At 47.1% G+C, this 12,734-nt stretch overlaps 1 protein-coding gene across 2 annotated transcripts in view; it reads left to right on the top strand.

The window, feature by feature from the left end:
- The window catches only part of SPRED2 (sprouty-related, EVH1 domain containing 2), a 69,925-nt gene extending 57,561 nt beyond the window's left edge, over nt 1-12,364 (top strand). For both annotated transcript variants that reach the window (XM_011985509.1, XM_011985511.1), the window contains exons 5-6: nt 6,314-6,463; nt 9,042-12,364. In XM_011985509.1, coding sequence (XP_011840899.1) covers nt 6,314-6,463; nt 9,042-9,710 — 819 coding nt within the window. In that variant the 3' untranslated portion in view covers nt 9,711-12,364. The remainder of the gene's footprint in view (nt 1-6,313; nt 6,464-9,041) is intronic.
- Nucleotides 12,365-12,734: the final 370 nt, after the last annotated feature.

The raw sequence follows: 12,734 nt of genomic DNA, 5'->3' as shown, positions 1-12,734 counted from the left end.
GGCTCATGTCTGTAATCCCAGCACTTTGGGAGGCCGAGGTGGGCGGATCACCTGAGGTCAGGAGTTGGAGACCAGCCTGGCCAACATGGCGAAACCTTGTCTCTACTAAAAATATAAAAAATTAGCCAGGTGTGGTGGCACGTGTCTGTGGTCCCAGCTACGCAGGAGGCTGAGGCACAAGAATCACTTGAACCCGGGAGGCGGAGTTTGCAGCGAGCCAAAATTGCGCCACTGCACTACAGCCTGGGCGACAGCGAGACTCTGTCTCAAAAAATAAATAAATCACATCACATCACATATTAGTAAGACAAATTTAATGAAAGACCAGTAGAATATATCTGAGGAATGCAAAGAAAGGTTATGTTGGAAAAGCTGTTTAATTTACATATTGATAAAATAAAGACAAAAGATTGTGTAATCATCTCAGTGGACAGAAAAATCATCTAATAACATCTAATATCTGGTGAAAATCCTTAGCAATCTAGAATAGAAGGAAACTTTTGGAACTTTATAATCACTCCAATTACCTAGAAATATTGTATCTAATAGAAATTCATTAGAAGTGGTTCTATCAAAGTCAGGTTCAAGACAAGCAGGGCACTGTCACCTCTGTTTTTCTATGTCATGTTGGAAGCTCTGGCAAAAGATGCAATGAGATAAGAAGATGGTATAAATATTGAAAAGGAGGCCAGGCACAGTGGCTCATGCCTATAATCCTAGCACTTTGGGAGGCCAAGGCAGGTAGATCATGAGGTCAGGAGTTCGAGACCATCCTGGCTAACAAGGTGAAATCCCATCTCTACTAAAAATACAATATATTAGCCGGGTGTGGTGGTGAGTGCCCGTAGTCCTAGCTACTTGGGAGGCTGAGGCAGGAAAATAGCGTGAACCTGGGAGGCAGAGCTTGCAGTGAACCGAGATGGTGCCACTGCACTCCAGCCTGGGTGACAGAGCGAGAGTGGCTCAAAATAAAAATATATGTATATAGGAAAAGAAACCAAACTATCTTTTGTGAGCAAAATGATTTACTTAGAAAAATCTAGTTTCATAAGGGAGCTAAGCAAAACAACCAGATACAGAATCAACACACAGAATCAGTAACTTTCATATACCAGCAGTCACAGTTTAAAACAGAAATTTTTAGGCCAGGCGTGGTGGCTTATCACTTTAGGAGGCCAAGGCAGGCAGGTTGCCTGAGCTCCGGAGTTCAAGACCAGCCTGGGCAACCGGGTGAAACCCCATCTCTACTAAAAAAATCAGCAACTTAGCCAAGCGTGATGGCACACGCCTGTAATCCCAGCCACTCAGGAGGCTGAGGCATGAGAATTGCTTGAACCCAGGAGGCGGAGGTTGCAGTGAGTCAAGATTGTGCCGCTGCACTCCAGCCTGGGCGACAGATCAAGATTCTGTCTCAAAAACATATATAATAGAAATTTTAAATCCTATTTTATTTTTGCCATAACCCCAAGGAAGATTTTGGCCCCATTTTACAAATGTAAAAAGTGGAGTTAGAGATTAACTTGACCAAAATCATCTTATAATTAGCAGAGAATGATTCAAATGTCGTCTGCCTGAGCTGAGCCCCTGTTGTTTTCAGCATTGTAATACTCCCCTGCATTTCTTTTGTTTAGTGCCTCATATTAGGTTGCACGCTTCTTAATTGGACATCTTTTTTTTTTTAGACAGGGTCTTGATTTGTTGCCCAGGCTAGTCTTGAACTCTTGGCTTTGAGCAATCCTCCTGCCTCAGCCTCCCAAAGCGCTGGGATTATAGGCATGAGTGACTGCACCCAGCTGGACATCTTTTTAGTAACAGGCATTGACATTGAGTCAGAGTCAAACCCAGAGGCAAGAGAGTTTTTAGAGGATACATTTGAAGGTGGCAAGGGCTGTGCTCCCTGCATCATAGTGCACAAGACCTCCCAGTGTCAGCTGGGCCCAGATGGCAATGCCAGACCGGAGACATAATGTCTCCTGTCCACAGCAGGAGACATTAAACACCCACTCTGACCTGTTCTCTCAGGATGCTGCAGTCACGCCTCCTAGGAGCCTGAAGTCCCCGAACACAGAGTAGTCACAGAGGACCTCTGCTTTTGTTCTTCAAAGCCCTAACAATTCATAGACCCCCCACTGGAGAGCAAGGCGAGTGTAGATACAGTTGGGAGCATGCGATTGCCAACTCTTTCATTGAAGGTGACAGCTCTCAGGTTGGTAGGTTGGTAGGTGTCAGTAGCTTGTGCACAGAAATAACAGAGAGATGTTTAAGAATCTTGCTTGTGTATTAGGTATGTGCATACCTTGGGTGAGCTGCTTTTCTGCAGCCCAAGGAAACCAGGGCAGAGTTACAGGAGAGCCAGTTCAGAGGTGCATGAGGGTAAAAGAAGATTTGTTTTCCCCTTGCCTTTCTTGGAGATGCCCTGGTAGTACATTCCTTTTGTTTGTAGGTCACACTAGCTGCTTTGTAAGGTTCGTCTGTTAGCATCGATCTGAAATAAGCCTTGGCTTCCAGTGGAGCATTCCCGGAGTTCAGATGGCCCTGAACAACTGGGCCTGTAAGGCTGCAGGCTGGGCTAGGACACACCCTCAGCTCTGCCCTCAGGAGGTCGTAGACTGTGGACGTGCCTCCTAAGTTCTTCTGGCCTTCTTGCTTCACTGTAGAAATTCCTCATCGGATAAGGCCTTTCTCAGTCTCACATCCTCTGACAAATGTCTAGGGAGCTTTGCACGGATTGTGCAGGGAGAGAGGCTGCACAGGGAGGGAGGGTTGGGGAAGTGGGATGGGAGTATCGGAAGGTAGTGTTTCTGATCAACTCATGAGTCCTAGGAAAAGCTGGATGTGCCTCATTTCTCAGAAGGACTTTCTACACATTATTAACCCAAACATGGGTCACAGAAAATAGGCTGGGTTAGGGTGAACAGATGACTACCACAGTGGTGACCGTGATGTGTTAACTGGGTTTCTGAGAACTAAGTACTGAGAGCGTATTACAATGTTCGATACAAGGGTAACGTCTAACCTAATAGATGACTGTAACGTGACTGTTGGATAAGAATTTAACTCTTGAGACTTGAATCACCCTGAAGGGCCCTGATTACTCATTTCAGAGGTATTTATTGACATCTGTAGTAACCTTTGTACTGTGAGACATCATCTCCTCATCTCCTGGGTTTGTATACAGCAGGGTGTACCTTGTAACTTGGAGAAGTTGTGTTTTGTGTTAATCTCAACAAAATACCTCTCAGCGTAGGAGTTGGAAGTGGACTTACCTGGGTGTGAGAGGCAGCAGTGTGTGGGGCCTATTAGAAATCTCCCTGGGCTTTGTGGTCAGGGAGGCTGCATTTCAGTCCTAGCTCTGCCAGTGATTCTGTGCTGCCATGGCCTGGATTCCCCATCTCTCAGAGTCCCTTAGTGCCAGTGTGTGACGTGGAGATGATATTTTACCCGTGACCTGCTGGCTGTGCTGAGGAACCGTGTCCACATGTAGCTCAGGGCCTGGCACACCATTAGCACTCACACATACAACACCAAGAAGAGCTGTTTGCGAGGAAGAGGAGGGACGCTGGGGAGGAGTAAGGGCTAGAGAGAAGCCAGGAGTGTGGTGCCTGTGGGACTGCTGCCACAGGAAGGAATCTAAAGTGAAGGGAAAGTGCACCCAAGTGACAAACCCAGTGTATTCTGGCTTAAGTTACAAGAGAATTGGTTTTCATCACTGGGACATCCTAGAGTGGATCAGGATTCAGGCTTGGCTGGATCCAGCAGCTCAAAGGGTCTAAGGGTGGCTTCTCTTGCTCTCATCCTCAGACAAGTCCTTTCCCCACACCAGTGCCAGGATTCAAGGCTTATAGGACCCTTAGATCTTGATTACAGAAATGGAGACAGCTGCTTTTCTGACCTCTCTGTCAAAAATCTCTCTATATTGCTTCAGAGAGCACTGTGTGTTCATATTGAAATTAGTCACCATGGCTTGGGGGATCAGAAACAGGCATCAGCCATGCATGGCATAGACCAAACCCAAGTAGAGAAAAGTCCAGGAGGGTTGGGTCCCCAGAGAGATGCTGCACGTGTGGACCAAGGTTTAAAAACTAACAGTGCTTATGTTGCATAATGGAAATATAGGTGTGTTTTTCCTAAATTCTTGTGCTATTTTTCTGAGTATGTATTACTTTATAAATGGGAGGAGGATAAAAAGAACTTTTATAAGTCTATTTGTTTTGACCTTGTCCCTAAAATGATTTATGATAGCTAACAAAAGCATGTAAAATGATAGACAAGTCCAGGTATGGTAGCTCATGGCAGTAATCCCAGCACATTGGAAGGCCAAAGCAGGAGGATCACTTGAACCCAGGAGTTCAAGACCAGCCTGGGCAACTTGGCAAGACCCCCATCTCTACAAAAAATACAAAAATTAGCCAGGGGTGGTGGTGCACACCTATTGTCCCGGCTACTCAGGAGGCTGAAGCAGGAGGATCACTTGAGCTGTGTTCGTGCCACGGCACTCCAGCTTGGGTGACAAAGCAAGATCCTGTCTCAAATACATAAATTAATTAATTTAAAAATATATATATGCAAATGAGATGAGGGGAATATACAAGTAAAAAACAATAACCAAGGGAAAGTTCCTGTAGCTTTGCCAGAAAGAGAACATCTAGATATCAGGAAAAACCTTTTCTTTTCATCTGTTTAGTTGGGGAATTGTGGAGGGTAGAGGGATATGTCACTCTAAGCACGCAGAAGGAAGGGTAGCAATTCTAGGGGCCCTGGTTTTAAAGATGGTTGCCAGCTGCATCTAACAAGGCCCCTGGATAGCTCCTGGGCCCAGAGGGTTGTGGAGTATGACCACCACCTGGGGTCACCTGGCCTGCTCGGTTGTGTCTCAGGTGAGAGTATTAGTCTATTTTCTGGCTGCTGATAAAGACATACTGGAGAGTAGGCAATTTACAAAAGAAGTTTAATTGGACTTACAGTTCCACATGGCTGGGGAAGCCTCACAATCATGGCAGAAGGCAAGGAGGAGCAAGTCACATCTTACGCGGATGGCGGCAGGCAGAAAAAGAGCTTGTGCAGGGGAACGTCTCTTTTTAAAACCATCAGATCTGAGACTTATTCATTGTCAGGAGGACAGCACGGGAAAGACTTGCCCAATGATTCAGTTACCTCCCAGCAGGTCCCTCCCACAAATTCATGATGAGTTTTGGGTGGGGACACAGCCAAACCATATCAGGTGGTATACTGGGGGCCTGTGGGATCTGCTTGTACAGTGCGCACTGATAGTTAATCATCTTCCGAAGACATGGTTACGGAGACTCCAGTCTTAAGTTGACATCTCTAGTGGGCAAAACAGCTCTGTACTCACCCTTCACAGAGGTGGCCTTTGTTCTTCTATGCAGTCATCCATCTCACTTCCAGTTTAAAGTGACGTCCAAGTCTTGCTCCCAACCCCAAAGATACAAAATTTATTCCTGGAAATCAAGTACTCAAGATATCTCAGAGGTATCCTTACCTCTGAGACTCTCCCAGGTGGAGATTTCCCCCCAGTATAAACATGTGGGTTTCATTTTTGCCTCTGTGCATCTTCCCAGCTTGCCATAATACCTCACAGCCAGGGCCACAAATGGGATAACCATTCTTTTGTTTATGTTTCGTTTTTTGTTGTTGTTGCTATTGTTGTTTTGTTTTGTTTTCTTTTGTTTGAGATGGAATCTTGCTCTGTCACCCAAGCTGGAGTACAGTGACTCAATCTGGACTCACTGCAGCCTCTGCTTTCTGGGTTCAAACAATTCTCCTGCCTTAGCCTCCCAAGTAGCTGGGATTATAGGCGCCTGCCACCATGCCTGGCTAATTTTTGTATTTCTAGTAGAGACAGGGTTTTGCCATATTGGCCAGGCTGATCTTGAACTCCTTACCTCAGGTGATCTGCCTGCCTCGGCCTCCCAAAGTGCTGGCATTATAGGCCTGAGCCACCACACCTGGCCAGGGTAACCACTCTTGATCAAACTAGAACACACCTTTGGGGCGCCTGGTATATCCAGCCTTTCCCCTGCATCTGGTCACTATTCCCACATTTAAGGAAAAGCCACCTTTCCAGGGTCTGGTGGCTGGGCTTCTCTGCCTGTTGAACCAGCCACATTGTGTTTAGACAATCTAGCCATTCAGGGGTCCTCCTGTTGTAGCCAAGACAAGCTCAATATTTTGGGAAGACCAGCAAGATGTCACAACGGGGGAATAGGTAATATTTGAATAGTGCATGTTAGGGTTTGGTACGTGGGGTTTTTGTTGTTTTTAAATTGACTCTTGGTTACCTCCCTCTACACAGACAGCTACAGACAGTTCTTCTAATTCCTCTCAGAAGAGAGAGCAACCTACTCGGACAATCTCCTCTCCCACATCCTGTGAGCACCGGAGGATTTATACCCTGGGCCACCTCCACGACTCATACCCCACGGACCACTATCACCTCGATCAGGTGAGCAGAGCCCTGTTCCTCTGAGGGCATCAGGGTGGTGCCTCTGATTCTGGAATGGCCTCTTTCCCCTCCTATTCAGCCAAATTCCATGACCACAGGCCTCTCCTGCTCTCCTGCTTTTACCCCCACTTCATACTGAAAGTGGCATTGGTGGTGGCACCTCAGCCTCATCCAGTGTTTTCTGTGTGCCAGACACCTTGCCAAACCCTTTATATGCTTTATGTGGTTTAATCCTCAGAAACTGCCCCACAAGGCAAGTCATTAGCCGCCCCAGGTTATAGATGAGGAAGCTGAGGCTTAGAGAGGTGGAGTATCTGATGGAATGAGATTCAAATCCAAGCCTGTTCTCACCCAGGGGGCTACACTGCCTCCTGCATTCCTCTGTCCAAAGGGCCTCCCGGCTTGTGTGGAAGCCCAGAGCCACAATCAGGACTAAGGAATGCTGCAGACTTGGCTCGACCCCCAGCCTTACAGGCTACAGGCCCAGTCTTGCTCAGGCAGATGTAGTTGGAGCTCAGAATTCAGTAGTTCAACAAATATTTACCAAGTGGCTGCTTTGCAGAGCAAGTTCCCAAATCATGGGGCATGGACTGGTGCCTGTGTGGGGTGCTGTGGCCACTAGGCTGCTTTTAAATGAGAAAAAACGGCAGTTAGTTGTTTTGTTTTGTTTTTAACATGAAACTAGATTTGACTCTTTTTAAAAAAATTATTTTAGATTGTGCTTCCTAGTATTTTGGGATTAAAATGTCCTATTTAAAATACGTTATTGGCCGGGCACAGTGGCTCACGCCTGTAATCCCAGCCCTTTGGGAGTCTGAGGCAGGTGGATCACGAGGTCAGGAGATCGAGATCATCCTGGCTAATGCGGTGAAACCTCATGTCTACTAAAAATACAAAAAATTAGCTGGGCATGACGACAGGTTCCTGTAGTCCCAGCTACTCAGGAGGCTGAGGGAGGAGAATGAACCCAGGAGGCAAAGCTGGCAGTGAGCCGAGATCGCGCCCCTGCATTCCAGCCTGGGCAACAGAGCGAGACTCCATCTCAAAAAAATAAATAAATAAATAAAAATCACATTATGGTATCAGTAGATGGAAATTAACTTTTTTACTTTCCTTACTGTCCAAAGTAAAGAATTAATAAAGCCTGTGTCAGTTTCTGAGATTTGTTTTGAAATCCTTCTGAATCATGAGTTTCAAAAATCTAGGCAACTCTGATACCAAGAATTTGACAGGAATTAAGGCAAACTGTGTGGGACATGGCCCTGCTGCCCTCTGGCAGGAAGTGATGGGTAAATCTAATAAGCACATGATCAGGTCTATAACAATATGATAATGACTGTGATGGCGACAGGTATCACGTTCATCCTGTGAGCAAGGCTGTGAGCTGACACCCTGTGTAGATTATTTCTCTTCATTCTCAAAACAATCCTATGCAGTTTGACAGAAAGGGAACCTGAGTCTTAGGTACCAGCTAGAAAATGTCAGCATTTGACTGCAGTGGGCCACTCCAGAGCCACGTTCCTCAGCCCCTGAAAAACCTTCCTGCCCAAAGTACTTCAAAAGCAAGAAGTCTCAGTTCTCTGCCTCCACTGAGAGGCCCTGGGTGAGCCCGGGTTATGTGCATGTACTTAATAAATATTTATTCATTGTCTGCTGCTGTGGACAAGGCAGGGTTGCAGCCTGTAGCAGAACTAACTGCAGAGAAAAGCCTCTTCCACCCTGAGGGAGAATGCAGTTTAGATTTGCGGGTTTCTAGAGGGTGTGACTCTTGGTCTGGCCTCTCACTATTTGTGACATCCTGGCAGGAGTGGAACTTCAGACAGTTTCCGGAGCCTTCACTCTATCCTTCTCCTGTCTGCATCTTATCTTCCCAACCAGATGACAGAGTGAGCCTTGTGTTTCCTAGTGTCCCCTGTCTCTTGAAGGAGAGACCCACAGGGAGAAATGCATCTCCTGTTGTGATCCTTTGTGGACATACTGTGCACATATGGATAATGAAGTTTCGTAAAACAGGACTTAACCTTATAACATGTATGGCACTCCAGTGTCCTTATTCTATTTCAATTTTCAAAAAGCCAGCCTTACACAAGAGAACATACTGTACAAAAATAGGCAAAAGTACTGCAAGCCTTTAGAAGTCAGTGTAGCCCTCACACTGGGGCTAGGAGGGCCCTGAGGGAGGCGGAAGATACTCTGGGGCACAGGTCCGATTCTGCCTCTTGATCTGAGTGTGCCATGCTCCTGAGAACGCATCACACTGTGCCCCTGCCATATGCACACTCCCTGCCTATATGGCAGTGCGTCACCAGAAAGGGAAAATACTGCTGGTCTCAACCCACGAAATTGATTTCCTGGCCCAGTAATGGATTGAGACTCTTTGAAATACATCTTTGACTGGGCGACAAGGATATTCAGTAGTTTCAGGAGGGGTCTGTTTCTTCACGGAGCACCGTGGGGGAGTTCTTGAGAAAGGTGCATTTTGGACGACTAGGGAAGGAGAAGGTGGGGTTTTTTTGTTTTTTGTATGTTGGGTTTTTGGCCACTGCTGTAAAATAATGTCTCCTCTCTCACGGGACAGCCGATGCCAAGGCCCTACCGCCAGGTGAGCTTCCCGGACGACGACGAGGAGATCGTGCGCATCAACCCCCGGGAGAAGATCTGGATGACGGGGTACGAGGATTACCGGCACGCGCCCGTCAGGGGCAAGTACCCGGACCCCTCGGAGGACGCGGACTCCTCCTACGTGCGCTTCGCCAAGGGCGAGGTCCCCAAGCACGACTACAACTACCCCTACGTGGACTCCTCAGACTTTGGCCTCGGTGAGGACCCCAAAGGCCGCGGGGGCAGCGTGATCAAGACGCAGCCGTCCCGGGGCAAGTCGCGGCGGCGGAAGGAGGACGGAGAGCGCTCGCGGTGCGTGTACTGCAGGGACATGTTCAACCACGAGGAGAACCGCAGGGGTCACTGCCAGGACGCGCCCGACTCCGTGAGAACTTGCATCCGCCGGGTGAGCTGCATGTGGTGCGCGGACAGCATGCTCTATCACTGTATGTCGGACCCCGAGGGAGACTATACAGACCCTTGCTCGTGCGATACTAGCGACGAGAAGTTTTGCCTCCGGTGGATGGCTCTTATTGCCTTGTCTTTCCTGGCCCCCTGTATGTGCTGTTACCTGCCCCTTCGGGCCTGCTACCACTGCGGAGTGATGTGTAGGTGCTGTGGCGGGAAGCACAAAGCGGCCGCGTGACTCAGTTTCCCTCCCTTCTCCCTCTTCCATCCGCAGCCACAGGGGAACTCGTCTCTTACATACCCTCAACTTCTCCCCCGCTCCCTTCCACTCCAAGGAGCGAGGAGGGCAAGAGACCTCCCAGCTCCCTGGTACCTTGAGGCACCATTCCAGCCAGGGACGCTGCCGGGTAGACTCTCCACTCCCCCCGCCGCCCACACTGCAGCAGCCACACCCATACACACACGCTCGCACAGTGTTCTGAGGAAGGAACCTTCGCCACAGACTCCTGTACTATTAACAATCTGTAACCAAGCTAACTGTCTCATCCATGTGTTGATTTCCTGTTTCCTCCTCCCCCGCCTCTTCCAGTTCAAAGGAGTCTGCAGTTGGAACTGCTGATTTTCGGTGGGTTTTGTAATTGGTTTTTCCAAGAGCGTCGAAGACTTTCTTTCTCTTGGTTCACCTTGCCTGTCGCTAGCAAGCATCTGGTTCTGCGGAAATGGGATGTGAGAATGATGAAACCCAACAGAAGTATCTCAGCCTACAGTCAGTTATTATGTATAGGAGGTGAGCTAGTTAACAAACTTGTACCACAAAACAATATCGCTTTAACTTTTCTAAAGCCAAATTTCCCATGTAAGCTGCAGTTTCTATCTTTAGCCCATCATCATTTTCTGCCCCCCCAAAATCTGTTGAAATGATTCACTGATGCAAAACACTCACCCGTAATAGACTGAGAATTGAGCCTTAACTTCAGATTAACTTGTGAGAATCAGGAAAATTCCTTAAACTGCATTGCATCCTCTTGGACCAGGGCTAAAATGGGGATTTCAGGTTTCTATGAGCCTCCCCATTACCCCTAAAGTAGACCATTTTTTAAATTGTGTTGCCACCACTTCTAAAAATTTAGCAATATTAGAATAGGATACTAGTGAAGTAAGAAATTTTGCTTGTTGTTTTGCAAACCAAATAGTTTCCTCAAACACAAACCAGTGTTCCCACGAACAAGTTCCAATTGAGAAACACGAAGGTTATGGTGAATAAAACCATAGGGAGCTTCCCCCCAACCCCTGGCTATTTTATATTAATGGGGAGAGGGGATTTTTAAATGTCATGAAGAGTGGTGGGTTGCATTTTCTTCATGGGTTTATGTTTTTAGTTTTCCTTTTGGACTCGATTTCACATCACCAAATTCCTCATTTATACTTGGGGAAAAAACAAGGCCATATGTAAAAACCCTTCCAATGCCTAAGTGTCTTTCTCCTGCAACTCCAAACCCAGACTCGCCACTTTAGGTGCACAGGTGGTTAGGTCAGCCAACTGGTTCTGCCTGTCGCCTTGCCACGGAGGAGGCTTCTGAGGAGGCTTCTAATAGCTGGAAAAGAGTATTTTTCTAATATGTCGCAAGGATTAGCCAAATCTTCTTATTGAAGAAAGAAGAAAAGTGAAGAGTGGTTACCTATACCTAGCATAGTACAATCAGAACCTCGTGGAGACCACCGGGGACGGGCTTGTGGACGCCGGCTGTTCTTCCTGCCACTATCTTTCTGTGGTAACGGCCATCCGAAGACGTGGCCTGCTCCCCACTTCCTTTCCCCACTCCTTTATTGCACACAGGACACCAGTCTTCAAGGAAAGGGACTTTTTTCCAGTCTGTCAATCATACTGGGCAAGTGCTAGCTGTGCTCACCTTCCTGGGGCTGTTTCCAGCTCGTCCGCAAGCTCATCACGTTTCTTTAGTAGATTACCGGTGTAAATACCCAGTGTGCTTATGAGTCTGTTAGTAGACGTCTTCATTCGTTGGAGTAACTGGTTTAGGCTTTCCAGTTTGGAAAAGGAGCAGAGAGCTGTCCATCTGGATTGATGGAAGAAAAGAGAACCTCATCCATGCCTGGAGAACATCTAGAAAACCTTCAGCCAGCCTCCAGTGCTGTTGAGAGACCACCTGCCCTCGACCCAGAGGCACCTCCTTGGGGTCTTTCTCTAGGGTCTCTTCTCTACAAAGCACAACACTAATGTTCGTTTCCTTAGACCTCAGTTCGAGTGCCCCTATTTATTTCAATAAGAACGCACATATCCCGGCAGTTTTTTGTTTGTCACCTCTATTTAGTTGTTACCTGTTTCTCTCCTTTCACCCCTTGTCCTTTTCCACCCTTTTAAGAGTTATGCTAGCAAATCTTACTCCACGTATACTTTTTGGTTTGCGAAGGCATCGGTTAAGGGCACAAAGACAGCCATGGGGACATTTATGTAAATACGTCTCTCTAATTGCCACACTGCAGCTGGACAGTGTGTAGTATTTTCCCAGTCAGCTTTGCCATACTGACGTCAATCATTTGAGAGAAATTATTCAGATTTTATTTTTGTATCTGTGGTAACAAAACATTAACCAAAAGATTTTCTGTCCAGAAGCCTCCCCGCCCCCCCAAGCTATTTGCTCACATTAACAAATTAAAGTGCCTGAAGCAGAATTCATTCTTCACCTGTATACTAAAAACCCTGTTGTATTGATTTTTTTATAATAAGCCTTTTTACCTCTGTGTAAAAAATATATATACAAGTGTATGATGTACATTTTAGTTCTTAACTTTTTTTTATGGTTTCTAATATGTATGACCAATGTAGCCATTGCTTTAAAATGTACCGTGTAAATATAAACACATCCTATCAGATCACTGGCTTTGGGGTATTTGTCTGGCTGGAGACGGGGTGATGCCAGAGCGTTGGCAGATCTTGGAGTTCCCACATACAGGATGGGACAGGGCTTCCTGTGCCGAAGGACATGTGGACACCAGTCTGTTTTTTCAAGGCCCTTTCCTCCTATGGTTATGTCATATTCCCAAGGGGAGACTGCAGCTCCTTGGGCTCGGATGCCTCAGTGAAAGGAAGGCTGCAGGCCACCGCCCAGGAACACCCCCTCTTCCTAGGCCTGGCTTCCCCAGTGAGCGCTCCTCAGAGGGAACAGCTGTACTTCCTCTAAGTTGTTTTCCACTGATCCCTGCTGAACCTCAGGGTGGGGGTGTGTGTGTGTGTGTGTGTGTG

This window comes from Mandrillus leucophaeus, unplaced genomic scaffold (genome assembly GCF_000951045.1).
Source record: "Mandrillus leucophaeus isolate KB7577 unplaced genomic scaffold, Mleu.le_1.0 Scaffold285, whole genome shotgun sequence".
Lineage (NCBI taxonomy): Eukaryota > Metazoa > Chordata > Mammalia > Primates > Cercopithecidae > Mandrillus > Mandrillus leucophaeus.
The sequence above is the reverse complement of the archived record's forward strand: the minus strand, read 5'-3'. Positions and strand labels throughout refer to the sequence as shown.